This window comes from Alternaria triticimaculans, assembly GCF_023758025.1.
Source record: "Alternaria triticimaculans strain BMP 0046 chromosome Unknown scaffold_5, whole genome shotgun sequence".
Taxonomy (NCBI): domain Eukaryota; kingdom Fungi; phylum Ascomycota; class Dothideomycetes; order Pleosporales; family Pleosporaceae; genus Alternaria; species Alternaria triticimaculans.
Genome location: NW_026055962.1, coordinates 184,121 through 208,865, shown reverse-complemented (window position 1 = coordinate 208,865; position 24,745 = coordinate 184,121). Strand labels below are relative to the sequence as shown.

General features: G+C 54.1%; 11 protein-coding genes across 11 annotated transcripts; 7 read left to right on the top strand and 4 right to left on the bottom strand.

Annotated features, from left to right (window-relative positions):
* Positions 1–447: 447 nt before the first annotated feature.
* Positions 448–2,990, bottom strand: J4E78_004396 (uncharacterized protein; the record flags this gene model as incomplete). Its single annotated transcript, XM_049365025.1, has 3 exons — positions 448–2,485; positions 2,538–2,893; positions 2,970–2,990. The coding sequence occupies 3 exons, from the start codon at positions 2,988–2,990 to the stop codon at positions 448–450; spliced, it is 2,415 nt and encodes an 804-aa protein (XP_049222826.1).
* A 1,032-nt stretch (positions 2,991–4,022) lies between these two features.
* J4E78_004395 (uncharacterized protein) lies at positions 4,023–5,311 on the top strand (the record flags this gene model as incomplete). The annotated part of the gene is made up of 4 exons (XM_049365024.1): positions 4,023–4,121; positions 4,187–4,285; positions 4,346–4,542; positions 4,600–5,311. 4 exons carry the CDS (start codon positions 4,023–4,025, stop codon positions 5,309–5,311), a joined length of 1,107 nt encoding a protein of 368 aa, XP_049222825.1.
* Positions 5,312–5,768: 457 nt separating this feature from the next.
* On the bottom strand, positions 5,769–6,172 carry SMG1 (Serine/threonine-protein kinase smg1; the record flags this gene model as incomplete). Its single annotated transcript, XM_049365023.1, has 3 exons — positions 5,769–5,813; positions 5,867–5,974; positions 6,023–6,172. 3 exons carry the CDS (start codon positions 6,170–6,172, stop codon positions 5,769–5,771), a joined length of 303 nt encoding a protein of 100 aa, XP_049222824.1.
* Positions 6,173–6,448: 276 nt separating this feature from the next.
* J4E78_004393 (uncharacterized protein) lies at positions 6,449–7,837 on the top strand (the record flags this gene model as incomplete). The annotated part of the gene is made up of 1 exon (XM_049365022.1): positions 6,449–7,837. The coding sequence occupies one exon, from the start codon at positions 6,449–6,451 to the stop codon at positions 7,835–7,837; it is 1,389 nt and encodes a 462-aa protein (XP_049222823.1).
* A 221-nt stretch (positions 7,838–8,058) lies between these two features.
* J4E78_004392 (uncharacterized protein) lies at positions 8,059–8,366 on the bottom strand (the record flags this gene model as incomplete). The annotated part of the gene is made up of 2 exons (XM_049365021.1): positions 8,059–8,267; positions 8,330–8,366. 2 exons carry the CDS (start codon positions 8,364–8,366, stop codon positions 8,059–8,061), a joined length of 246 nt encoding a protein of 81 aa, XP_049222822.1.
* A 389-nt stretch (positions 8,367–8,755) lies between these two features.
* Positions 8,756–9,464, top strand: J4E78_004391 (uncharacterized protein; the record flags this gene model as incomplete). Its single annotated transcript, XM_049365020.1, has 5 exons — positions 8,756–8,789; positions 8,839–8,867; positions 8,916–8,977; positions 9,147–9,339; positions 9,423–9,464. 5 exons carry the CDS (start codon positions 8,756–8,758, stop codon positions 9,462–9,464), a joined length of 360 nt encoding a protein of 119 aa, XP_049222821.1.
* Positions 9,465–11,263: 1,799 nt separating this feature from the next.
* J4E78_004390 (uncharacterized protein) lies at positions 11,264–12,427 on the top strand (the record flags this gene model as incomplete). The annotated part of the gene is made up of 5 exons (XM_049365019.1): positions 11,264–11,417; positions 11,734–11,844; positions 11,895–12,022; positions 12,164–12,271; positions 12,302–12,427. 5 exons carry the CDS (start codon positions 11,264–11,266, stop codon positions 12,425–12,427), a joined length of 627 nt encoding a protein of 208 aa, XP_049222820.1.
* Positions 12,428–12,753: 326 nt separating this feature from the next.
* J4E78_004389 (uncharacterized protein) lies at positions 12,754–14,139 on the bottom strand (the record flags this gene model as incomplete). Its single annotated transcript, XM_049365018.1, has 1 exon — positions 12,754–14,139. One exon carries the CDS (start codon positions 14,137–14,139, stop codon positions 12,754–12,756), a length of 1,386 nt encoding a protein of 461 aa, XP_049222819.1.
* A 771-nt stretch (positions 14,140–14,910) lies between these two features.
* On the top strand, positions 14,911–16,210 carry J4E78_004388 (uncharacterized protein; the record flags this gene model as incomplete). The annotated part of the gene is made up of 2 exons (XM_049365017.1): positions 14,911–14,929; positions 14,979–16,210. The coding sequence occupies 2 exons, from the start codon at positions 14,911–14,913 to the stop codon at positions 16,208–16,210; spliced, it is 1,251 nt and encodes a 416-aa protein (XP_049222818.1).
* A 266-nt stretch (positions 16,211–16,476) lies between these two features.
* On the top strand, positions 16,477–17,229 carry TMA22 (Translation machinery-associated protein 22; the record flags this gene model as incomplete). Its single annotated transcript, XM_049365016.1, has 4 exons — positions 16,477–16,519; positions 16,566–16,585; positions 16,646–16,733; positions 16,814–17,229. The coding sequence occupies 4 exons, from the start codon at positions 16,477–16,479 to the stop codon at positions 17,227–17,229; spliced, it is 567 nt and encodes a 188-aa protein (XP_049222817.1).
* Positions 17,230–17,915: 686 nt separating this feature from the next.
* Positions 17,916–24,560, top strand: J4E78_004386 (uncharacterized protein; the record flags this gene model as incomplete). Its single annotated transcript, XM_049365015.1, has 1 exon — positions 17,916–24,560. The coding sequence occupies one exon, from the start codon at positions 17,916–17,918 to the stop codon at positions 24,558–24,560; it is 6,645 nt and encodes a 2,214-aa protein (XP_049222816.1).
* Positions 24,561–24,745: the final 185 nt, after the last annotated feature.

The following is a 24,745-nucleotide window of genomic DNA, read 5'->3' as shown; positions in this document are numbered from 1 at the left end:
TAAGGGTAGTCAGTCAGTTAGTCTCCAATGTAGACCTAACCATTGCTTTGATTGACCCGATAATCTCACTATCTGTATGCCTCTAACCCTCTCTCTACTCGACCCTATCAAACCAGACCGAAACGAACAAGAAGATTATAATATTATATACGCATAATAGTGTAGATTTGAAAGAGTCGCGCCCAAGAATCGCTAGTACCAGCAAATCTGCGAAAATAAAGAACAGATTCGAAATGATTCAATCATGGGGGGGATATCATACGCGTAACAACGAACAATACGGAAAATGGAGATGATGACCCCTCTTCAATCCCTGACCCATACATTCCCCCTTGTAATCTGATAACAAATAAGAGTCAGATAGATAATCTCCTCACGGTCTTCGTACAGATGGAAAGGCGATGACACCATGCCCCCTTGGTCTTACACAACATCTGCGCTCATGTTCTAAAATGCGTCTTCATTAGGGCAGGCCGTAACATCATGACCCTCGCTCTCGCACAGCGCGCACCATTTATCCGGATCAGCGATCGCAGCGCCTTTGGGAGGCACAAGGTCGGAGTTCGAGGCGTTGAACGAGGGGGTGGGGAGAGGAGACGTGGGCGCGTTGCCTGGGGGTTTCGAAGGGCTGAGAGCAGAAGGGCGGGCGCCAGCGGAGGAGACGGAGAGGCCGCGGAGGCCTTCGATGACAACGTCCTTGCCGCCTCGTAGACCGTCTTCTTGGGGGTAGGACGAGGCGTCTCCGCCCATGGCGGAGCAGTTGAGGATGTCGTGGCCGCCTGTTTCGCAGATCTCGCACCAGAGGAGGCTGCTGTTGGCGGAGGAGCGGCCGTCGGACTCTGGCATTACGGAGAGTGCGGGGGGCGCATCGCGGCGGGTTTGCTGTGGTGGTTCGCGCCAGTTTACGACGGTGTCTTTTGAGTCGCGCTCTGAGGGCTTTTCTTGGGTCGCCGTGTGTTCGGACAGGCCGTTGCTGATGACGCTTTCGCGCTGCTCCGCGAGGCCGAGCTGCCTCTTTAGCTTCTCGAGCTCACGTTCTAGCTCTTCTTCCCTGTAGGCCTTGCGTTCTACGAGACCCCGGAGTTCCTCCTTCTCGCGCTCGAGACGTTCTGCGTTCGCTTTGGCGCTCTGGAGCTCTTCGGCATCGACATTGGACGCTTGTCGCGATAGTGGTGAGCGGACACGGTCGTCTCCTCCGCCAGAGCTCAAGGAATGGATGATGGCTTTGAGACCTCGAATCTCGTCATCGCGCTGCTCGACTTCTCTTTGCCCCGGTGTGTGAGGCGCGTCGACCATTGCGCCGGCCCCCTTGAGAGCGGCAGCGGCCTTTTCGCGTTCGCGACGGAGTTCGGATCTGCCTCGCTCGACTTCGCCTCGCAAAAATTCGACTTCTCCTCGGGCCTCAGCTTCGCCTCTCCGCGCATCCTCCAGACCTTCTTCTAACTCTTGGACAAGCTCTTCCAGTTGTTTCAGCTGCATCGCTACAGTCTCGACATCTTCGCTGCGAGACGCATATTCCCGTAGCTCTTCTTGCAATTCTTCCACCTTTTTCTCGTATACGCGCTCAGTTTCGGTGCTCGCCAGCTCTAAGGTATCGATGGTGCTTCGGAAATCGGATCGATGTGCGTCGAACTCGGACGTGAGCATGGCGATCTTATCGTTCTTCTCTCTAAGAAGTGCTCGTAGTTGCGCTACATCAGTAGGCTCGCTGCTGCCGTGCGCCGAACCCATATCCAAGCCGTCTTCTGGTATCAGGCTTTGAATCTCTGACAGACTCGCTTCCATCTCACTCAGCGATGCAGCCTGCTCCTTGAGCTGCTTCTCGCGTTCGTCTAGCAGCGCCTGAAGCCGCTGTACTTCTTCATTTGGTTGCGAGCCGAGGCGCGAACCAGGCCTTTTATACTTGTAACTTGCCATGGAGTCATTGCTGGTCCGCGCTGCGCCAACCGGGGTTGTCTCATTGTCCTCGTCGATGGTGTCTTGGTGGCCGAGACGGGAACTGCTTCGCGAGTAGGGCCGTTGCGGACCAGGTGTGCGTGGCTTCTGTGGGAGAGGGGCTCTGGGTGCAGGGCTGGCGTAACGAGGAGGCGCTGGACTGGCGAATCGCGGGGGCGCGCCGATTGCGCTCTTGGAGAAGCCAGAGGGTGTAAGTCCGCCGCTCCTTCCCGGTGTTGGACCGGTACCAAGGCTGCCTTTTCGGAGAGGAGACTCGGGTCTGTACGATGGTCTGGCTTGGGGTGGCCGCTTGGGACTAGGCGCGCGGGCTCCGGGCCCGACAGACTGTGAGAACTGTGGCTTTGGCATCGAGGGGGTATTAGGGCTGAAGCTCGGCTTCTCCATGGTGGAGAGACTGAAGTTGTTATGGTATGAAGGCGTGGTAGGCTCAGGTGCAAAGTCCGACGAGTCGGCTGAGACCCGTTTCTGAGCGCGATGTACGGGCAGGAAGATGCCAGAGCCGGGAACAGACGTATCGAAGTACTGTGTGCTGTAGACAAGTCAGTATGCGCGCATACATATCGAGCGTTGTGTGTGCCTACCCATCGACAGCGCCGTCGTTCTTGCCCCGCGCTGCATACTCCCTGTTCAGTTCGACGCCCGCGAAGACGCCCTGCTTGCCCCGGATGCTGCCAACAAACTTGACGACACCGACCATGCCGCCGGGGACGTCGACCGTGTCGCCGACGTCTATATCCTTTCCGTCTGCGCCCATCCTGTTCGATGGCGAGCCTCCAGCGCCGACTAATGCGGATAGCGATGCTTGCCGTGCGATGTTGCGGCTGGCGTTCAGCGAGAGATTGGGCGAGGAAGCAGTGGGGTGGAGTGCAGGGCGCGCTCCAAGACGCCTGGGAGTGTGCGGGTAGGCCATACCGGACGGCTCGTTGACAGGGTCGACCTGTTTGGAGTAGCACAGGGCAGGTTGGACGGTGTTTGTTTTGATGCGATGGTACCGCAGGGGTTGGACTGCCAACGTAGCGGCGACTGACGAGCATGATTAATTAACCGATCGCTACCCAATCCATCTGCACCAGAACGTCAGGGGAAACGTCCCTCCTTTTCTACGCGCAGCCCCTCTTTTCACTTCAACGCTGCTTCGAATAATATCTCACCTTCTCGAGGTCGCAACTGAAATGCAGCAGTATGTCATACAAGCTGTGGTACGCGACGGTAGCGCGCAGATCCTTGTGCATTGGGACCGACAAAAAGCAATCAATTCCGTACCAATGACAGCATGCAGTCGTCCTGTGCCTCGCGACAAACGGTCCTTCATCTGCGTATACTAGACAATGCTACTGCTTGTTTGAAGCAAAGGGGGTTTCGCAAGATGTGAATTGACTTTCCCATATTCGGCTGTCTGAACTATTGGACTATGCTAGTATCACCAGCCATTATTGACGATGCTATTGATATCCCAAAGTCCGCCGACGCCACAAAAGCACCATCAAGTCGCGTACTTAGTCTCCGATGACCAAACCATGTCCTTGCTCTATTGACGCGAAGATGCTAAGCCCTGCATAAGCAGTGAACGCAAACGCGTGGGCACGTGAGGAGGAGCGGGAGCGGGGGAGGCAGTCAGATTCCCGGCTGCCTCCCGATCGCTTGCTAGAGGCCTGGAATACCCAACACGTATGAAGACATGGAAGCTCTTTGGTATTGTGCTGGAACGAGCAGTTTCAAGGTTGCAATCAGCCTGACGCCCCCATATCTACTTGAACTATAGATGTGGTAAACACATGGATTCAGTAATCAAGATTGCGTATCTAGTCACTACATGGAAAACAGCAGCTCCCCAACAACATGCATCTGCAGTCCTCTTCACGAACACTTCAAACTCCAAAAGGTGTAAAATTCCATCAGCATCGACTCAGCTACCCGCGGAGTCGCCGCAGTTCCCGACTCGCCGACCGAGCGCCTTTCCCCATGTTCCACAATTGCCTCGGCTCACGCCTCGGTGATGGTCAACCGCGCCAACTACATCACTGCGCGCGCGCCCACACCATGTTTACTCAACAGCCGCTCTCACCATGGCCGGCAACGTGCGACAACCAATCGACATTGCGTCGCTAGAGCGCTACATCACTGCCAATGTACCGGAGATCAAAGTCCCGCTGGATGTGAAGCAGGTACGCTGTTCGAAGTCGGGAAGAGCTGGGGATGAAAGCTGGACACGAAAGCTAACAGTTAAAAGTTCGGTTATGGACAGTCGAATCCGACGTACCAGTTGACGGATAAAGATGGCAAGAAATATGTTATGAGGAAGAAGCCCCCGGGTCAACTGCTGTCAAAGGTATGCTGAGTCTTTCCATTTGAGAAAATCGATTATCATAACTAACACGAGGTTTCGTAGACTGCGCACAGAGTCGACCGCGAGTACAGAATCATCCACGCACTCGAAAAGACCGATGTTCCCATCCCGCGCGCACTATGTCTTTGCCAGGACCAGGACGTCATCGGCACCGACTTCTACATCATGGACTTCCTCGACGGGCGTATCTTCGAAGATCCCGCGATTCCTGGCGTAACAGCCGAAGAACGGACGAAGATGTATGATCTCTCAATCTCAACTGAAGTTCAACGACAGTACTAATGCATACCCTCCAGGTGGCACTCCGCCATAACCACGCTCGCGAAATTCCATCGCGTATCCCCCGCGTCTGTCAATCTCGCCTCCTACGGCAAGAACTCTGGCTTCTACAACCGCCAAATTGCAACCTTCGACACCATCTCCAAATCGCAAGGTGCGGCTAAAGACAAGGAGACTGGGGAGCCAGTAGGCAAGATACCACATCAGGACGACATGGTAGCCTTCTTCAAAGACCCAAAGACGCAGCCCAAGGACCGCGCGACCTTTGTCCACGGCGACTACAAGATCGACAACGTCGTTTTCCACAAGACAGAACCTAGAGTAATCGGCATCTTGGACTGGGAAATGAGCACGATCGGGCACCCGCTGTCTGACCTGAACAATGTTCTCGCACCCTACGTAACAGCATCGGATGAAACCGCCATGTCGATCGGGCGCGCACACAAGGGTTTCCAGCCTGGAGCTACACCTGGTCTGCCTAGCCGAGAGCAACTGATTGCGTGGTACTCTGAAGTTGCAGGCTGGGATCCGCGACCGGACTTCGTTTGGGGCGACGCTTTCAGTACGTACAGGAGTGCCATTATCATGCAGGGGATTGCGGCACGGTATGCATTACGACAGGCAAGTAGCGAGCAGGCGCAATCGTATGGGGCTATGATGAAGCCCTACGCGGAGATTGCATGGGGTCTTGTGCAGAAGATTAACAGAGGGGAGAAAGCGAAGCTATAGCGTTCTGATCTGTGTAAGCTATTCGTCAGTAAATCATATTTCAAATGCACTTGAATTCTTCTTTGAAAACCGTGATTTGGAGCTGTAAAGGTGGTTTGTTGATTCTCTGACTCTGAAGATAGTAATGGCCGGGCGCCGTTGCACTTTTCTCTACCAGATTCTTTTATCGAGATCCAAGCCTATCCTCGCCCAATTTGCCCAGCTGGTATCATGTGGGTACAGTATCGTCCTGTAAATATGAAAATGTCAACATAGATGTTCCGCAAATGTCCTCCGTGATGGTAGTGCTCCGGATGAGCGAGCTTAGAAAGGGGCCTGGTGAGGCATACCCGTAAGTGTTCGCGCCTCAAACGCCCATGCGCCTTATAATGCCCGGATTCTGTCCATCTGCCTCGCTCTTGCTCTCGTTCGTTTTATCACGGGCGCTGTATTACCCTTCGCTTGCGCGCGTAGTTTCCTATCGTCCGATCTTGGGTACGTCCTGGTTGATGCGGTCAAGCGCCTGCGCCTTGGTTAGCTTTGATTTTTTTCCTCTCGGGAAATCGGGTGACGTACTTCAAGCATGACCACTGCGTTTCCTCTGATGACGACCATGCCGATGCGCACCTTCTCGCCGCCAGCCTTCTCTTCCAGCGCTTCGTCAAGTACAATGTTTAGATAGACCTGCGGTGTGTTAGCTCGATTCCGAGGTTACAGGGAAAGAGTACGTACGTCGTAACCGCGGAGAATACCCATGACTTTGCGGCTGCCATTGAGCTGGACGAGAACGCGCTTCTCGAGGTACTTTACAAGGTTAGGTTCTGGAAGCTTGCGTCGGCGTTGTTCACTCACCTTCTTGAGTTCTGGCTGTGCTTGAGGCATCTTGGCGGTAGTAGACTGTTTTGAGTTTGAATGTGGCGGTTCGGGTCCTGGTGACGGCTTCGGGTGGCTTCGCTCGTGTGGGTCGGTCGTGAGCTGGAGACGCGCGTGGTGTTCACGAGCAAGAGCAGCGCTGCGCATGGTGGGATAGCTCCGTGGATTTTGCGGAGGGCCCGTGCGTAGGCGGCAGCCACGACATGTGCGCGCGCATGCTATCTTCTACTTTGCAACTCAAGATCCCTTTCTGATAAAGGAACTTCTACTACAAACATCCTCACAATGAAGCGATCCGGTTCCAACCGCGTTGCACGCAAGATTGGCAGCTACGACGACGACGTATCCACCGACAGCGCGAACACCTCGCCGAGCGAAGTACAGAAGCCCACAGGTCAGTCACAGATTGTCGCGATTGCCAGCCTTTCTGACGTTGGGGAAACTCACAGCGAATCTCTCCAGGCCTTGTTGAAAGCTGGCGACTTAGGTGGCTCCGTACTAACTGGCCGTGTAGTCGTCAAGCGGCCAACGATTGGTAAAGCGAAGAAGCGTTCTTCCCTACGAGTGTCCTTTGGCCCAGGCGAAGACGCGAACGATGGCGATGACTCGAGCGACACAGCCGTTGTGACTCCGAAGAAAGCGAACCTCAGTCGCATAGCCCTGGAGAAGAGTGCGCAACTGCGGGCGCGCTCCCCCCTCGTACCTGAAGCCGCCCGACCGACCGAATACAGCAAAGACTATATAGCAGAGCTGCGGAATTCGACGCCATCGACTCCCCGCGACCTGAATACGTCTGCTGAAGATGAAGAGGAGACGCAAGCCCTAGATATCGCATCGAAATTCGGTCCTGTCGCATCGCTCGAGACATCATCTGCGATCCCCACTGAAGCCGAGATTCGAGAGAAGAAGGCGCGGAGACGACGTTTGGCGCATGAGGAGAACGCCCTCGACGACGAAGACCGCGCGTGGGCATCCGATGACCAGGGAGAAGACGAGTTTAGACAGCACAGGAACGAGATTTCTCTTCGGCCAAAAGACAAATACGGAGAAACGCGTCTCATACACGAAGATGAGGACATCGCCGAAGGTTTCGACGATTTTGTCGAAGATGGCAAGATATCGCTCGGTCGCAAGTCAGAGAAGGAAGCGCGGCGAAGACGGCGCGCGGAAATGGCAGAACTCATCAACGACGCCGAAGGCGGGTCGGGCGACGACGGGACGGACGACTCAGATGAAGAGAGGAATACCGCTTTCGCCGCAGCTCAAGCCCGCGCAGGACGATACGGCCAGAAGATCGAAGACGAGGAAGATGGCACAAAAACTCCACCGCGCATTACGCCCCTGCCAGACCTAGACGAAGTCCTAGAAGGCCTCACGATCGACATACAGACGAAGCAGCAGAGGAAGAACTTGATCCTGCAGAAGCTACAAGACCTAAAGAACGACAAGGTCAGGATCGAGGAGCGGAAGAAGTACCTCCAGGAACAACTGCAGAAGACAGGCGACGAGTACGAAAAGCTGCGCCAGGAGTCAGGGCTTCCTGCGTTGCCCGCAAATGGCGTTGAAGGAGGCCGCTTGATCACAGAGAGAGGGTTGGACAGTCTGGGTACTACGCCTTTGGCTGGTACTACACCCGTAGCCGGTAGATCCAGCGACGACTCTGATGATGAGTAGCGTTTGTTAGAATTGGACTATCTAGCTCCAGCATGGAAATGCTGGGCCAACCGTATAGTAATACTATGAACATTGTTCATAAATGCGTATGAACGCTCCCGTAACGCCTGAATTCCGCAATCGTATAATACAAGAGCCTGAAAGCCCGCTGTTGATCGTATCCGTAAACTCCCATCCGTATGCAATATCTCCTTCATGCCCGTGACAGGCCCCGCGCATGCTCATTTGTTCTCATCCAACTCCTTCCACACCTTCTGTATCTTCTCCCTCTTCTCCTTGGCCGCCTCGCGATTCTGCTTCGTCCGCTCGAGTCGCAGGCCGCGCAGGCACATGTTGACTTTGTATTTCGCGTCGGTGCAATTCCCGGTTACTTTCCAGATGAAGCCGCGGTTATGGCATTCTTCTAGCGCTGCGACGACGTCTGCGCAGTCTATTCCGTGGATGTTAGATGGTGTGCGCTGTGGGCTGCGTGGAGGGGGAGGGGTGGCGCACTCTTTTGGACTTCTTCGGTGTGCAGATGGGGATGCATTGTGGGTTTGCGCGGGGGGGTGGTTGGGAGGGTAGACGGTGCGAGGTTTGGGAGACTTGGAGGATAGGGTGGTGTTGCTGGGCTCGATCGGACGGGTACTTGGAGATGTTGAAGTTGCCGACGAATCGAATCGTTGAAGATCTCGTGAACTGCGTCCGAGCGCGCGCCTTCACTCGTAGCCACTTTGTGTCGAACGCGTGAAGACTCGCGAGGCCTTTTAGAAATTACTCGGCAACTTCCATTCTCTGTTCTCTAACCAAGATCAGCAACTATCCGACTTCGTACCTACATAGTACGCATAGAATCAAGAATCTTCTCTCCCCCGAGTTCCCCGCAACTACCGCCGACTCCTCACCACCGGGCACACGTCAAAAAGTCATATCGTCAGTATGGCATCCCAGCAGCAGCTGAAGAAGCAACAAGGTTAGTGGTCATATTGATTGATGTTTTCGCCCTCGCTGAACCAAAACAGAGCTACAGACGACATATCAAAACTACAAGGTAAGAACGGTTCACAAAGGCGTGAATGCTTAACTGACCTTTTCGAAGAATACACTCCAAACTATTGCCTCAAAGATTGGCGACATCGAGCAAGAGACAGAAGAGCACAAGTAAGTTGCATAGCACCATCACTACGAAGCCACACCCGGCGATCGTTCAAACCTTCCCACACCGCCCGTCCCTTGCATCAGCCTTGCATTGCTCCATGACTTGATAGTTCCAATATCTCACACCGCTTCATGTTCCCATTACAACATAATCAATACTGACAGATACCAGACTCGTATTGGAGACGTTGCAACCATTGTCAGGAGACCGGAAATGCTTCCGTATGATCAACGGTGTCTTGACCGAGCGAACGGTCAAGGACGTTGTGCCGATCCTGCAGACCAACTCGGATGGTCTTAAGCAGGCTCTGGAAGAGCTAGTCAAGCAGTACAAGTTGAAGCAAGATGAGATGGAGAAGTGGAAGGTACGTCATCAGTTGCACTTGGATCTCACACAGCGTTGACCCCGGCTTCTATTTCGATATCAAGTAACTGACTTCTCTTACAGAAGAAGAACAATGTTCAAGTTGTCCAACAGCCAGGGCAGTAAAAGATACCAGTGATGCAGCAACCCTTTGACAGGATGGGCACACGGCATATGCTGGGAGCCACATGAGATGACGCAGACGAGTACGGCAGCGATATCTCCGGTGACTGGAAATAGGGTAGATGGATCGGGACCCTGGCAAAGGGGTCTGCGTGTTGCAAGACGGAGTATACAGACGTAATAGGGTCTCTCCGGTTTCCGATCTTTGCACAGCAGGCCACGACAGAACAGCACAGCCTCTTGACGACAACGAAAGGTTTGCCGGTGAACGAGGTCTATATCGATCGTGTACTATATCTCCCACAAATTACGAGAATCTTGCAATGTCACGATTGAACAAGCCACGACAGACCCGGGTCGCTGGGCTTTCAGCTACTATCCTACCAATGATGCCGCACATGCAGCCTGAAAGACCCCATAAGCTCGCAACTACGTATGTGTCTACATGAAGTGACTGATTCAGGACTGCACCGTTGTCCCGGCACGTGCTCCCAACCCAGGGGTCTCTGCAAGATGCGTTGTCCAGTCGGCTCCCACTTAAAGCAACGCACTGATCTGCACCATCTCACCCATGAAAACGGACACGTAGCTCATAGGCTACCAGCAAAGTCTTCACAGAGAATGACGAACGGTCCGGGGGTCGAGTCGTTAGTGGCTGACTTGAACGTCATCTCGTGTTGGCTTAGTGAAGCTGGAGCAAGGCTGTATGCAACATGCGCGAGGGCCCAACGAACAGCGAAGACTACTGACGTCGACGACGGCCTGGGATGATGCTAGAAGAGGCTTGGACAACACACGTTCTCGCTGGATGTCATCTGTGGCTGCAGTGGTGAAGACGCGGCAGAGATATGGACGTGGGGTGGTGTTGGTAGGGCTGCCGAATGAGCTGCTGATGCGACTCGCATACAGGATCGCCAGCTAGCTCGAGGAGTCTGCAGTAGTAGGCCAGGTTCCGAACAGACGGTATGCCGGTGCTATGACCGGTCCGAATATCGAAGGACATGCACGGTATTGTCGAAAGCTGCGCGTTTGAGAGCGAATTCAGGGCGCAATGTTGCTAGGCATGATGCGAGGGGAGCTGGTTCGGCACGGGCCGGGATTGGAGCGGGCGGCCGAATTTCTCTTCGTTCTCACCATTCGATTCGCCCAGCGAGGTAAATCCCCAATCCACCATCTCTCCGCGCACCAACGCTATCGCGCGTCCAAGCTCCATCTTCCCCCATCTTCTCCTCGCGCTCCTATTGGCAGGCGCGTCGTCAACTGCTCCAACGTCGCGACGTCAAGTCTCGATTGACAACTGCCACGCCTAACTGCGCCCGAATAACGCCCTGATTCAAGCCGGTCCGCCTGCATATCGTCCCACCGCTACTCGCAAGACACGGTCTGTGAATCGCCAGTGTCGCACGCGGTATCGTGCCCGCCGCCCGTAGCACACCAACTCCGCCGTGTGTCGCGACTGCCCCGATCGCGGTCGCGCCTGCCATTGTCGCAAAGCGCCCTGCCAGCTCCATCGTGGGTGCGACGCCAGCATCGCAGGTAGCCCCGGGCGTCACCACGAGCCGTAGTTCACTCGACGCTCCCTTGCGCCGTGCTCTCCGCTGTCGCAGGTCCCCACGTACGTTAGCTGCATCCCAAGCTGGCCGCTGCATGCCACTAACCGCTTCCTTCGCCAGGCCTCTCGTTACACCACTGACCGCAGGTTGCATACTCGGCCGCCAAGTTGTCCCGTCGTTTCTCCCAGTGACGTGGTCGCCAACGAAATAGTCGCCAGCGCATACGCTTCCGAGCAGGCAACCGATAATATGTCGGCCTCTCCCCCAAAGCAGGAGGGTGTGGAACCAGTCCAGTCGCCTGACGAAGAACAGCCCATGGACAGGAACACAGAGGAGAACACAGCTCAGATAGGTTACGAATTCGAGGTCAAGGAGCAAGACCGATGGCTTCCAATCGCCAATGGTACGTCTATTTCCCTTGCTGCCTCCCGCTGTTTTGATTTGCGCACCGTTTCGCTCCCATCTGCACGTCGACGGATTGCTCCAACGGGCGTCTCTGGATGCCGACAGTTCCTCGACTCGCGCGTCTCTGCGTCGAATCACCGCAACTCGGCAGCCACTCAGGTCTGCCGTGTGCCTGGAAAACGGCCGGCGTGCAGCCTGCGAAATGTCGTCCTCTTCTCCACACTCGTCCCTTTCCCCGCCCCTTTCGACGCCAAAGAGCACAAACGCGAATAGCAGCACGGCTTCGGATGCTAACATACGTAACTTTGCTCCAGTCGCGCGAATCATGAAGATGGCGCTGCCCGAAAACGCCAAGATCGCCAAAGAGGCGAAAGAATGCATGCAGGAGTGCGTGAGCGAGTTCATCTCCTTCATCACCAGCGAGGGTATGTCTCACTCCAGCCCTGTCCGAGGCCGCCACTGACTCTACTGCCAGCCTCCGAAAAGTGCCAACAGGAGAAGCGCAAAACCGTCAATGGCGAGGACATCCTCTTCGCCATGACGTCGCTCGGTTTCGAGAACTACTCGGAAGCGCTCAAGATCTACCTGTCCAGGTATCGCGAAGTAAGCTGCCAACTTTTCCTATACCCCCTTTGTCCTTCTTTTGTTGCCTACTATTTGGCCGAAACGTTTATCTGAACTATTGGTATTGATTGGTGGTACGAGACCCTCCTCGCAAATCAGAACAAACCACCCACTGGGCAGTTCGGTTCCGCAGGGCCCGGTGGGCCCGGTGCAGGTCCCGAGAATCAGCAACATGTACTGAGCGGCGACTCCGAAATGACCGAAGACGGCACAGCCTTTGGCTACACGGTCCACAACGGGAACGGAAACGAGTACTAGGTGTCTCGGGCTCTGGCGATCAGCGAGGAACGAGAAGAGGAGGGAGACGATTGCAACAAGCAGAAGCAGTCGTATGTCAATCCGATCGCCGGAAAGGAGATTCTCCCGAAGGAGGAGAAGGAGTGATGAACTTAAGGACACCTTCGCTATGGTCAGATTGTAACAAGTGCGCAACTGTCGCTCACAGTCGGTGGATCATGTTTGAGGTTATCAGGATTGGATCGGAGGTACACGAATACTCTGATAGGTTACGACTGGCTGGAGTAGGTCAGGACACATATGGGCAACCACGATACCTTTTCGCTTTGCCGGATGGCTGGTCTAGATATTTCTTCTTGCTCACACGAGCTTCACAACATTCGTTATATCCTTTTGATCAATATCATCAACTTCACGACAGACCGAAATCACTGTCTATTTATTGGCGTGACATTGATGCTGTATATGCACTCTTAATGACTGTGAGCGGCGGCAGCCTGTCTCCGAGCAATGAGTTGGCTCAAAGGTACATCATCGTCCTGTTCGTCGTAAAACTCCACATCCTCATCCACTCCAAAATCCTTCAGCCGTTCGCCCTCTGAGTTTCGCCAAGCTGCCTCACCTTCCCGTTCTTTACCGCCCTTTCTTCTGTCAGCTTCCTCCTCCTGTTCCTCGACATCATCACTAGCATCATCTCCATACGCATAGTCTTCCTCATCCCTGATCATCTCCCCATCCATCTCATCCTCCACCGTATCCCTCTCCACAGCCCCAGCATACGGTCTCCGCCTCCTCACCGCATCCTCCGCCTGCCTCATCTTGAACGCGGCCACCGTATCCTCAGCATTCAACTCCGACTCCGCAAACCGAAACGCATCCGCATTAACCGCGGTCGCATTCCTCCTATACGCGCGATCCGGATCCGGAGGCGGCCAAACAGTGCCCTCGTCCTCAAAGCCATTCGTCTCAAAAGCCAGACCACTGCTCAAACTAGGTGTCGGAGCCAGGGGATTGAACCACTGCAGCGGGTTCCTCGAATCCATACCCTGTACGATATTCGACCAGATACCGATGTCGTAGGGGAACTCCTGTTTCTTAATGCGTATCTTGGTTCCGTCGGGACTAGGTAGGTAACCGCCATACTGGCGCGCACGGCGTAGAAGCGTTCTGTGGCGTTCAATTTCCCAGCCTTCGATTGTGGTTTGGTTGATGGCTAGGCACCAGAGGTTTCTCAGTAGTAAGACGCCGAGGATGAATAGGGTGATTGAGTTTGTCAGGAGGACGGCGAAGAGGTGGCCTAGTTGGAAGGGGGTGGGGCCGAGGTAGGACGGCATGTCTAGGTTGGACCAGAGGTGCGAGAGGCGGATGAAGAGGAAGTATTGGAGGAGGGAGAGACCGAAGGTGGTGTAGAGGAGGAAGCGCAGGAAGTGCGGGAAGGTGGTGTGGCTGACGCAGTTGTTGGTCCAGGGGCAGTGGTGGTCCATTTTGGGTATGCATCTTTTACACTCCTTACAATGATGGGCTCTAGGTGGCTTCGCGGCGTCGCACTTCCGACACCATTTCCGGCTCTTCCCTGCGATATCCAGACCTGTCTCTTTGCCATATGTATCACCATGTTCATCTCCCTTTTCAGCACCGAGCTCTTTCTTCACACTCCAGTCCTTGGGTATGGTCCCTGCGTCAACGAAAACACTCTTCGTATACGTAATCCATATCAAGACCAAAATCACATTCGACACGATGAGTTCATTCTTCGTAAGCGGCGCGGGTTCCAACTGCGTCAACAGCCATTGCGAGGGATAGCCGAGGAAGAAGATGAGGACGTAGACAGCCGGGACTGCAACTTGATTGATTTCCATCATGCGAGGGACATTGGCGTGAAGATGTGGTGCGATGAAGGTTGACAGAAAGGCAGGATGACGTTGCGGATGTGGAAGGGAGGTTTCGCGTCGACTAGGGTCGTCTGCGGATGTGGTGGATCACGAAGACACGTGATTGGACGATCATGTAAAAGCAACGGCTCACACCTTTCATTCGTCCGTCGCCATCCTATACCAACGACTCCATCACGCCTGTCATCTCCATTCCCACAGAGCTTCCAAAAGCTCTGTTACTTGTCCGAATGCCATGGCGCTCTCAACATGGCCGTTTTTCCTCCTCATACCCACTTTCGTTCTAGTACACCTGTTCGTTTCGCCGTACACCAAAGTCGAAGAATCGTTCAATATCCAGGCTATACATGATATCCTCGTTCATGGAATACCTACAGAGAATGCAGATCAGTTCTTGACGGCGAACTACGATCATGTTAGTTTTCCGGGGAGCGTGCCGAGGACGTTTGCGGGCGCGTTGGTTTTGAGCGGGTTGAGTAGGCCTGTGGTTGGGTTGTTGGGGGATATGGCGCAGGTGCAATTGCTCGGTGAGTGGATTTGGGGGTAATCGAATGGAAGATGGAAAGGCTGATTGTGGGGACAGTGAGAGGAGTGCTTGGACTGCTTAATGCGGCTTCGCTTGTTGCGTTTGGGAGGAGCGTGCAGAAGGCTTTTGGTACTAGTGCTGGGGTTTGGTATGCGCTGTTTCAAGCCAGCCAGTTCCATGCTATTTACTATGCTTCGAGGACGCTGCCTAATATGTTCGCTTTCGTTTTCAGTAAGTTGCACGGGGTGATTCGTACATCTATTGGCTTATATCGATTTAGGTAATCTGGCCTTGCGAAGCTTGTTGCTCGCATACACTGTACCATGGAGTACCTCCAACATCTCAGGATACTATCGGCTGTGCTTGTATCTACTCACGATTGCCGGTGTAGTCTTCCGCTCGGAGCTAGCGATCTTGGTGGGAACGATCACTATCTACTTGTTCATCACTCGGAGGATATCCATCACAAGCGTCATCATTCCAGCTGGACTTGGTGGCCTCGTCATTGGCCTACTCTGCACAGTTCCTCTGGACACATTCTTCTGGCAATCTTTCCCGCTATGGCCCGAGTGGACGGGCTTCTACTACAACACTATCCAAGGGCATTCGGCTGACTGGGGTGTCTCGCCATGGCACTACTACTTCGCAAATGCTTTGCCACGGTTACTACTGAACCCCGCAACCTACTTGCTTTGCATACCAGTTGCGGTCATGAACACATCGACATCTAGACGAAGCCTGGATCTTCTTGTTCCACTGCTCAGCTTTGTGGGCCTGTACAGCTTCCTTCCGCACAAGGAATGGCGCTTCATCCTCTACGTGATTCCAGGTTTGACTGCCGTGGCTGCAGATGGAGCAGCCTGGATCTGGAACCGCAGGACAAAGTCGGTCGTATACGCTACTCTAAGTTTAGCTTTACTAGGATCAGTCCTGGTATCCTTCATTGCATCAACTGCGATTCTCGGTATTTCCAGCCTCAACTACCCCGGCGGTGAGGCCCTTCACACGCTACACAAGGAGATGGAGCACCCGGCCAGAAATCACTTCAACGTATACTTCGATAACCTTGCTTGCCAAACAGGCGTCACGCGATTCCTCGAGAGCCACAGAGGACCGCAGACAGTGCTCGATGTCCTTGAAGCACAGGACACTTTGAACAGCAGAACATGGACATACGACAAGACTGAAGATCCAAACGTCCTGTTAGATCCAATCTTTTGGACCAAGTTCGACTACGTTCTTGCCGAGAGCCCAGAGAAGGTTATAGGTAGCTGGGAAGTGGTCCATACTGTATATGGATTTGGCGGGGTCAGGCTTCTGAAACTGGGAGAAGAAAGTGGCTCGCTAGTCGAGCACTCGGATAAGACCACTTCGCAAGATAGGTGGGCGTCGAAGGTTGCAGCAATATGGCATGGGCTGGAAGGGTTGCTAAGGAATAGCCTGTTGAGAGGTTACTGGGCTGAGATACGGATGGAGCCGAAGATTCGTATCCTGCAGAACCAGATGAAGTAGTTGTGGGAAGTAATGAGCAGCCACGACCAAATGTGTAAAAATTCAGTCGACCTTTCCCTTGAATGAGGTGGCTGTTTGGTGAAAGTCCGCGGGCGTCACTCGCGTTGAAGGACCCTTGCGCTTCGCATACCCCGCCACGCGGGCTTTCTGCCCCACCAAGCTCTCTCTTCCCAAGCATCGCGTCGACACCCAGTCCCACCACTCAACGCACCACTCTTTGACACCTCAAAGCACCTGAGAGTCTGGAGTATATCACACTGCACAACATGTCAGCCGACGCGTTACCGAAGCCCGTCGTCTACTGCGGAGGCAAGCATTCCCACATTCCACTGCGACGAGGACTAACAAGAAGCAGTATGCAGTCTACCACCTGAAGTAGGTATGACACCGAGACGCGTTGAGAGGGAAATCGCGACTGACTAGACCAACTAATAGTACTGCGAGTTTGGCGGCACAACGAAGAAGTGTGAGGAATGGCTAGAAGAGGCGCATCCAGATCTGCACGCGAAGCTGTACTCAGCAGGTACGTAGAGTCAACCATATTGGGAAGCCTATGGCGCGCCTTTGCGATACACAAAATGCGGTCTGCTAACCCTCCTCCAGAAGCGCTACAGCAAAACATGGCCTCCCTCTCCGTCGACGCCCAAAAACGCGCCGAAAAGGACGCCCAGAAGAAAGCCGCCAAAGCCGCAACCGCCGAAGCACGAGCAGCCGAGACGCGCGCGTCGTCCAAGATCCTCATCAAGCGCATCGAGCGCAACAAGCGGAAATACGTCACCGCCGTACAGGGTCTGGAGGCGTTTGGTCTCGACATCAAAAAGGTGGCCAAGGACTTTGGCAAGAAGTTCGCGACGGGGTCAAGTGTCACCAAGATCCCGGGTGGCGGCGAGGAGATTACGGTGCAGGGTGATTTGAGCGAGGATATCTTGGAGTTCTTGGTGGACAAGTACGACGAGGTGCCTGAGGATAATTGCGAGTTGATAGAGGATAAGAAGAAGAAGAAGGCTGAGGGGGGTTGAATCGTCTGACGGGGTCATCGGTGTCAGGAGATGAAGTGTATATCAGCATAAGCATAGGAGTTGTTTGCTGGCGCGTGTAGGCGCAAGATAGAAGATGAGGAACTCATGGCTGGAGGCCAGTCCACTGTAGAGGGCGTAGCTTCGTGTTTATCTGCATCTATACCTTCGTTGCAACATAGCAGTGCATATGCCCAGATAATAGGGCTATTGACGCGTCTCTTGTGCTGCAATATCCGGGATGATAAAACATGCGTTGTCCATCGTACACCCTCGAGACATATTATACATCTGTAAAAGTAGCATCGCGACAAAATAAAAGGCCCTTAGCATCTTTGAAAAAAGGCATGATGTTGAATTATCATTTGAGAGGTAGAAGGCTCCATTTACGCGTATGGGATGTGGAAGGGTCATGATGAATGGTCATGGCACGTGCGTGCTTAGCTGCCTGTCGGGAGCTCTATCATTTTTCTCGGGTCGTTGCCTCCAGCGCTCTCACTATATAACCAACCCTAGGGCGCGCCCACAGCCCGACTCATATCAATCGCACGGCCTTTTCCTTTTCTTCAGTTTAGAGGACACGGCGACACGATAATTCGCCGCACACAGTCCTTAATTTGCGCGCCGCCGACTAGAGAAGGCGATCCCAAAAGCGCAAGCCGCGCAAAACCACGATACCCACCGCGATCATGTCGAACGACCAGAAGAACCTCGGGCAGTACAAGTATGCGGCCATGTCAAATTTGGTCTTGCAGGCCGACAGACGTTTTACACACCGCGGGAAGGATGAGCACACTGGCGACCCCGAGTCGCTGGCAGGTCGCATCAACATCAGAGACATGGGCGGACGCACAGCGCGTGACAGCGCAAACGCTCAGGCGACAAAGAAGCTCAAGGGACCTGGCGTTGAGCGCGGAAACCTGAATGAGGGTGGCGATGTTCTTGAGAGAGAGCAGCGCAAGAGGAAACGGGATGATGGCACCAGCGCTTTTGGAGCCACTGCGACAGCCGATTTCAATATCGAAGGCCTCACATACAAGCCGCGGACCCCTGCGACGCGCCAGACTTTCGACCTCATCACAACCCTCGTGAGCAGATCTCTCGGCGATGTCGATCCTGCGACTACGCGAAGTGCGGCCGATGCGGTCCTCGAATACCTCAAGGATGACACCATGAAGGACTTCGACAAGAAGAAGGAAGTTGACGACCTTCTTGGCACTTCCATGGGTGGAAAGGAATTCAACGAGCTGATGAACTTGTCCAAGAAGATCACCGACTACGACGCGCAAGACGACGAGGAAGGTGACGAAGAGATGGCAGACGGCGATGGCGCTGACACGGGCGACAACCAAGGTGTAGCCGTCGTATTCGACGACGAAGAGGAGGATGAAGACGGGCCTCAGACGTTCGAAGTGCGAGATGCCGATTCCTCGGACGAAGAAGACGAAGCAGAGGCGCCCATAGAGCAGATTGGCGAGGACGAAGACCAGAAGGGTGGAGGTTTCGCCGATACCGAGGAGACGATAATACAGGGCGACACGGCCACCGCAGACCGCACAAACGGCGCAGACCAACTTATACCCGCACACGAGATCGACGCCTACTGGCTGCAACGGCAGATTGGGCAAATATACGAGGATGCCCATATCCAGCAGGAGAAGACACAGGAAGCGCTCAAGCATCTCGCAGGAGTCTCGGAAGATGGCGAAGAGAAGGAGCTCCGTGAGATTGAGAACGACTTGATGGATCTCTTCGACTACGAACACCACGAGCTGGTCGCGAAACTCGTACTCAACCGCGATAGGGTCGTCTGGGTTACGAGGTGGCGAAGGGCTGCCGAAGACAACGATGAGCGAACAGCTGTCGAGCGGGAGATGAGAGCTGCCGGTCAGCAACGGATTCTGCAAGAGCTGCGCGCAAGAGAGACTGGCATCAAGGCTGAAGATGGCGCTGACGCTGGCACTAATAAGATGAAGTTCAACCTCAAGGATATCAGCCTTCCAGATGCGCCAAACGATGTGGAAATGGCCGACGCGAAACCGGAGGGCATCGTGGGCGGTCTGCAACCATCGAGCCGAATGGTAAATCTGGACAACATCGTGTTCGATCAGGGCAACCATCTCATGACGAACGCAAGCGTCAAGCTGCCTCAAGGATCCACGCGCCGCCAATTTAAGGGCTACGAGGAGATCCACGTCCCTGCGCCGAAAGCGAAGCGCGACCCCAACGAGCCAGCACTCATGCCAACCTCCGAGCTACCAGATTGGGCGCGTCCAGGTTTCGGTAACTCGAAATCGCTCAACCGTATCCAAACGAAGTGTTTCCCGACAGCGTTCAACGATGACGGCAATATGTTGATTTGCGCACCCACTGGTTCTGGAAAGACCAATGTAGCCATGCTGACAATGCTTCGCGAGATCGGCAAGCACCGAAACCCCACGACTGGAGAGATTGCGCTGGACAACTTCAAGATTATCTACATCGCCCCGCTCAAGGCTCTTGTGGCTGAGCAAGTCGGTAACTTCGGCAAGCGTCTGGAGCCATACGGCATCAAGGTCTCTGAACTTACTGGTGATCGCCAACTCACCAAGCAGCAAATCGCGGAAACTCAGATTATCGTCACCACCCCTGAGAAGTACGATGTCATCACCCGCAAGGCTACTGATACCAGCTACATCAACCTCGTTCGCCTTATCTGTATTGATGAGATTCATCTTCTTCACGACGACCGTGGTCCGGTCATCGAGAGTATCGTCAGCAGAACTCTGCGACGCAGCGAGCAGACTGGTGATCATGTGCGCATTGTCGGATTGAGTGCCACTCTTCCCAACTACCGCGACGTTGCGAGCTTCCTCCGCATTGACCCAGACAAGGGTCTCTTCCACTTTGACGCTACTTTCCGACCGTGTCCGTTGAAGCAGGAGTTCATTGGTGTTACAGACAAGAAGGCCATCAAGCAACTCAAGACGATGAACGACGTTTGCTATACCAAGGTTTTGGAACAGGTTGGCGAACATCGCAATCAGATGCTTATCTTCGTGCACTCCCGAAAGGAAACCGCCAAGACTGCGAAGTACATTCGTGACAAGGCACTTGAGGAAGAGTCAATAGGCAAGATTCTTCGGTCAGATGCTGCCAGTCGGGAGATCTTGAGAGAAGAATCCGAGTCGGTTCAAAACGCGGACCTAAAGGACGTCATGCCTTATGGTTTCGGTATCCATCACGCTGGTATGTCGCGAGCGGATCGTACGTCCGTGGAGGATCTGTTCGCCGATGGCTCTATCCAGGTTCTTGTGTGCACAGCAACGTTGGCTTGGGGTGTCAACTTGCCCGCGCATACCGTCATCATCAAGGGAACGCAGATCTACTCCCCTGAAAAGGGTAGTTGGGTCGAACTTAGCCCTCAGGATGTCCTGCAGATGTTGGGTCGTGCCGGTCGACCTCAATACGATACTTACGGAGAGGGTATCATCATCACCACACAGTCTGAGATCCAGTACTACCTATCCTTGCTCAACCAACAGTTGCCTATCGAGTCGCAGCTCATCAGCAAGCTTGCAGATAACCTCAACGCTGAGATTGTTCTGGGTAACGTGCGCAACAGGGACGAAGCGGTGGACTGGCTCGGCTACACGTACCTCTTCGTCCGAATGCTTCGTTCACCCGCTCTCTACCGGGTTGGACCAGAGTACGAGAATGATACTGTGCTCGAGCAAAGACGCGTGGACCTTGTTCACGCCGCTGCACATGTCCTGGAGAAATGCAGTCTCATCAAGTATGACAGGAAAACCGGTATGCTCAACCCCACAGAGCTTGGAAGAATTGCCTCCCACTACTACATCACCCACAACTCCATGGCGACATACAACATGCATATCCAGCCCGGCATCAGCGCTATCGAGCTCTTCCGTGTCTTTGCACTCAGTGAGGAGTTCAAGTACATCCCGGTCCGTCAAGACGAGAAGCTCGAGCTTGCGAAGTTGCTAGGAAAGGTCCCGATCCCAGTCAAGGAGAGCTTCGAGGAAGCCCAAGCCAAGATCAACGTTCTTCTCCAAGCTTATATCTCTCGCCTTAAGCTGGAAGGATTGGCGCTGATGGCTGACTTGGTCTACGTTACGCAATCCGCTGGACGTATTCTTCGCGCCATCTTTGAGATCTGTCTCAAGAAGGGTTGGTCGCAAGTCGCTAAGCTGGCTCTCGACATGTGCAAGATGGCTGAGAAGCGTATGTGGCCAACCATGACCCCTCTGCGCCAATTCCCCACGTGCCCCCGCGACATTGTGCAAAAGGCTGAGCGCATCGACGTTGGCTGGTCGAGCTACTTCGGCCTCGACCCGCCAAGCATGGGTGAGCTGTTGGGTATGCCCAAGGCTGGCAAACTTGTCTGTGGTCTGGTAGAGAAGTTCCCGCGCCTCCAGATAGAAGCGACACCCAGGCCAGTTACGAGGTCACTACTCCGTCTGGAGCTGACAATACGACCTGACTTCGTTTGGGACACAGAGCTGCACGGAGCCTCAGAGGCATTCTGGATCTTGGTCGAGGACTGTGATGGCGAGCAGGTGTTGTTCCACGACACCTTCATCCTCCGAAGGGACTACTCCGATGGCGACGCCAACGAACATCTGCTGGAGATGACTGTGCCCATCGACGAGCCCATGCCACCGAACTACTTCATCACCGTTCTCTCCGACCGATGGATGGCATCTGAGACCAAGCTCGCTGTCTCTTTCCAGAAGCTTATCCTGCCAGCGAAATTCCCTGCCCACACTCCCGTTCTCGATCTGCAACCTCTGCCTGTTTCTGCCCTAAAGAGGAAGGAATACATGGGCTTGTACGAGAACATCGGTCGCTTCAACAAAGTTCAGACACAGACTTTCAACACCTTGTACACCACAGATGACAATGCTCTCATTGGCGCATCGGCAGGCATTGGCAAGACCATCTGCGCTGAGTTTGCCATTTTGCGACACTGGGCTACCAACAATGAAGGCCGCATTGTCTACCTAGCACCATTCCAAGAGCTCGTCGACAACCAGTACAAGAACTGGAATGAGCGGTTGACCGGTCTCAGTGGAGGAAAGGACGTTGTCAAGCTCACTGGTGAGACTACGGCAGACCTGCGATTGCTTGAGAGGGGTGATCTCATCCTCGCCACTCCTTCGCAGTGGGACTCACTCTCCCGTCAATGGCAGCGCCGGAAGAATGTTCAGTCCGTCTCTCTCTTGATCGCTGATGAGCTGCACATGCTTGGTGGCACCAATGGTCACGTTTACGAGATTGTTGTCTCCCGTATGCAAGCAATGGCAACGCAATTAGAGTCGAAGCTGCGCATCGTTGGACTTAGTGTATCTCTGTCGAATGCACGAGATATCGGTGAATGGATCGGTGCAACCAAGCACACCATCTACAACTTCAGCCCGGCCATCCGAGCAGTACCGCTTGAGTTGAAGATTCAGTCGTTCACGATTCCCCATTTCCCATCCTTGATGATGGCTATGGCGAGGCCGACCTACTCTGCCATCACGCAAATGTCTCCAGACAAGCCGGCCATGGTTTTCGTCCCGAACAGGAAGCAAGCCAGAAACTCAGCTGCTGACCTCCTCAACGCTTGCATAGCTGACGAAGACGAGGATCGCTTCCTCAACGTTGAAGTATCTGAGATTCAACCTATCCTTGAGAAGATCAACGAGCAAGCGCTGGCTTCGTCGCTGTCTCATGGTATCGGATACTTCCACGAGGCCCTCAACTCTTTCGACAAGAAGGCTGTTCAGCATCTCTTCAAGGTTGGCGCGATCCAGGTGCTCATCGTATCGCGCGACTCTTGCTGGGAGATTGATAGCGGTGCTCATCTCGTCATTGTTCAAGGCACTCAATTCTACGAGGGCCGCGAACATCGATACGTCGACTACCCCATTAGCGATATCCTGCAGATGTTCGGCAAGGCCGGCAGAGTAGGACTGGACAAGTCAGCCAAGGGTGTGCTTATGCTGCCTGCGGTGAAGCGAGAATACTACAAGAAGTTCCTTAACGAGGCTCTTCCAATTGAGAGCTACCTTCCCGACTACCTTCACGACGCCTTTGTTGCCGAGATCAGCGCGAAGACGATTGAGTCAACACAAGAAGCTGTCGATTGGTCAACATACACATACTTCTACCGCCGTTTACTCGCCAACCCCAGCTACTACAACCTCCATGACACGTCGCACGAGGGACTTAGCGCGCACTTGTCCGACATGGTTGAGTCGACCCTGAAGGAGCTGACCGATGCCAACCTCATCGAGCACGATGAAGACGAGGATGCGATCACACCTCTGAACCCGTGCATGATCGCGGCGTACTACAACATTTCGTTCATCACCATGCAGACTTTGATGATGTCGCTTAACGGCAGGACAAGTCTCAAGGGTGTACTGGAGATCATCACAGCTGCCACCGAATTCGAAGACATCCAAATACGGAGGCACGAGGATCACATCCTCCAGCGCATCTACGACCGCGTTCCCTTCAAGATGCAGGAACCCAACTTCGAGACGCCGCATTTCAAGGCTTTCGTTCTTCTGCAGGCTCACTTCTCACGCATGCAGCTCCCCGTCGACCTGGCCAAGGACCAAGAAGTCGTCCTGCGAAAGGTCCTCAACATCCTTAGCGCAAGTGTCGACGTTCTCTCATCCGAGGCTCATCTCAACGCCATGTCCGCCATGGAACTCTCCCAGATGGTCGTGCAAGCAATGTGGCAAAAGGACTCTCCTCTCAAGCAGATCCCCCACTTCGACGCCGACACCATCAAGGCCGCCCAGAAATTCGGCATCAACGACGTCGACGACTTCATCAACGCCATGGACGAAGACGAAAACCCAGACTATAAGAAGCTCATTTCCGCCCTCGACGTCGACCAACGCCAACTTGCCGACATTGCAAACTTCACAAACAACTTCTACCCCAACATCGAGATCGAGCACGAACTCGTCGACCCCGAATCCATCGCTTCCAACTCGCCCGCCCAACTTAAGGTGCGCATCACGCGCAACATTGAGGAAGACGAGGAGCCCAAGATGGAAGTCCACGCGCCGTTCTACCCTGCCGATAAGACGGAGAGCTGGTGGCTGGTTGTGGGTGACCAGAAGGAACACACGCTGCTTGCGATTAAGAAGGTGCCTATTCTGAGGAAGTTGGAGACTGTGCTTGAGTTTACGCTCGAGAAGCCGGGTAGCCATGAGTTGACGTGCTATCTGGTTAGTGATAGCTATCTGGGTGTGGATCAGGCGCCTAGCTTCCAGGTCGAGGCTGCGGAGGGCATGGATGAGGATAGTGAGGAGGAGGAGGATGACGAGTAGATGCTTTGACTTGCATGGTTGGAATTGATGGGAATCGTATCTAGAGTGCATATTTGTCACGCAAAATTGGGTTGCGGCGTGACTGGGCGTTACGAAGTTGGATTGGCTGTATAGTAGTCTCTTGTTAAATCGACTTTTCTGTTCATACACTTGTCTTGTGATGTTCACGCATCAACAATGAGGGT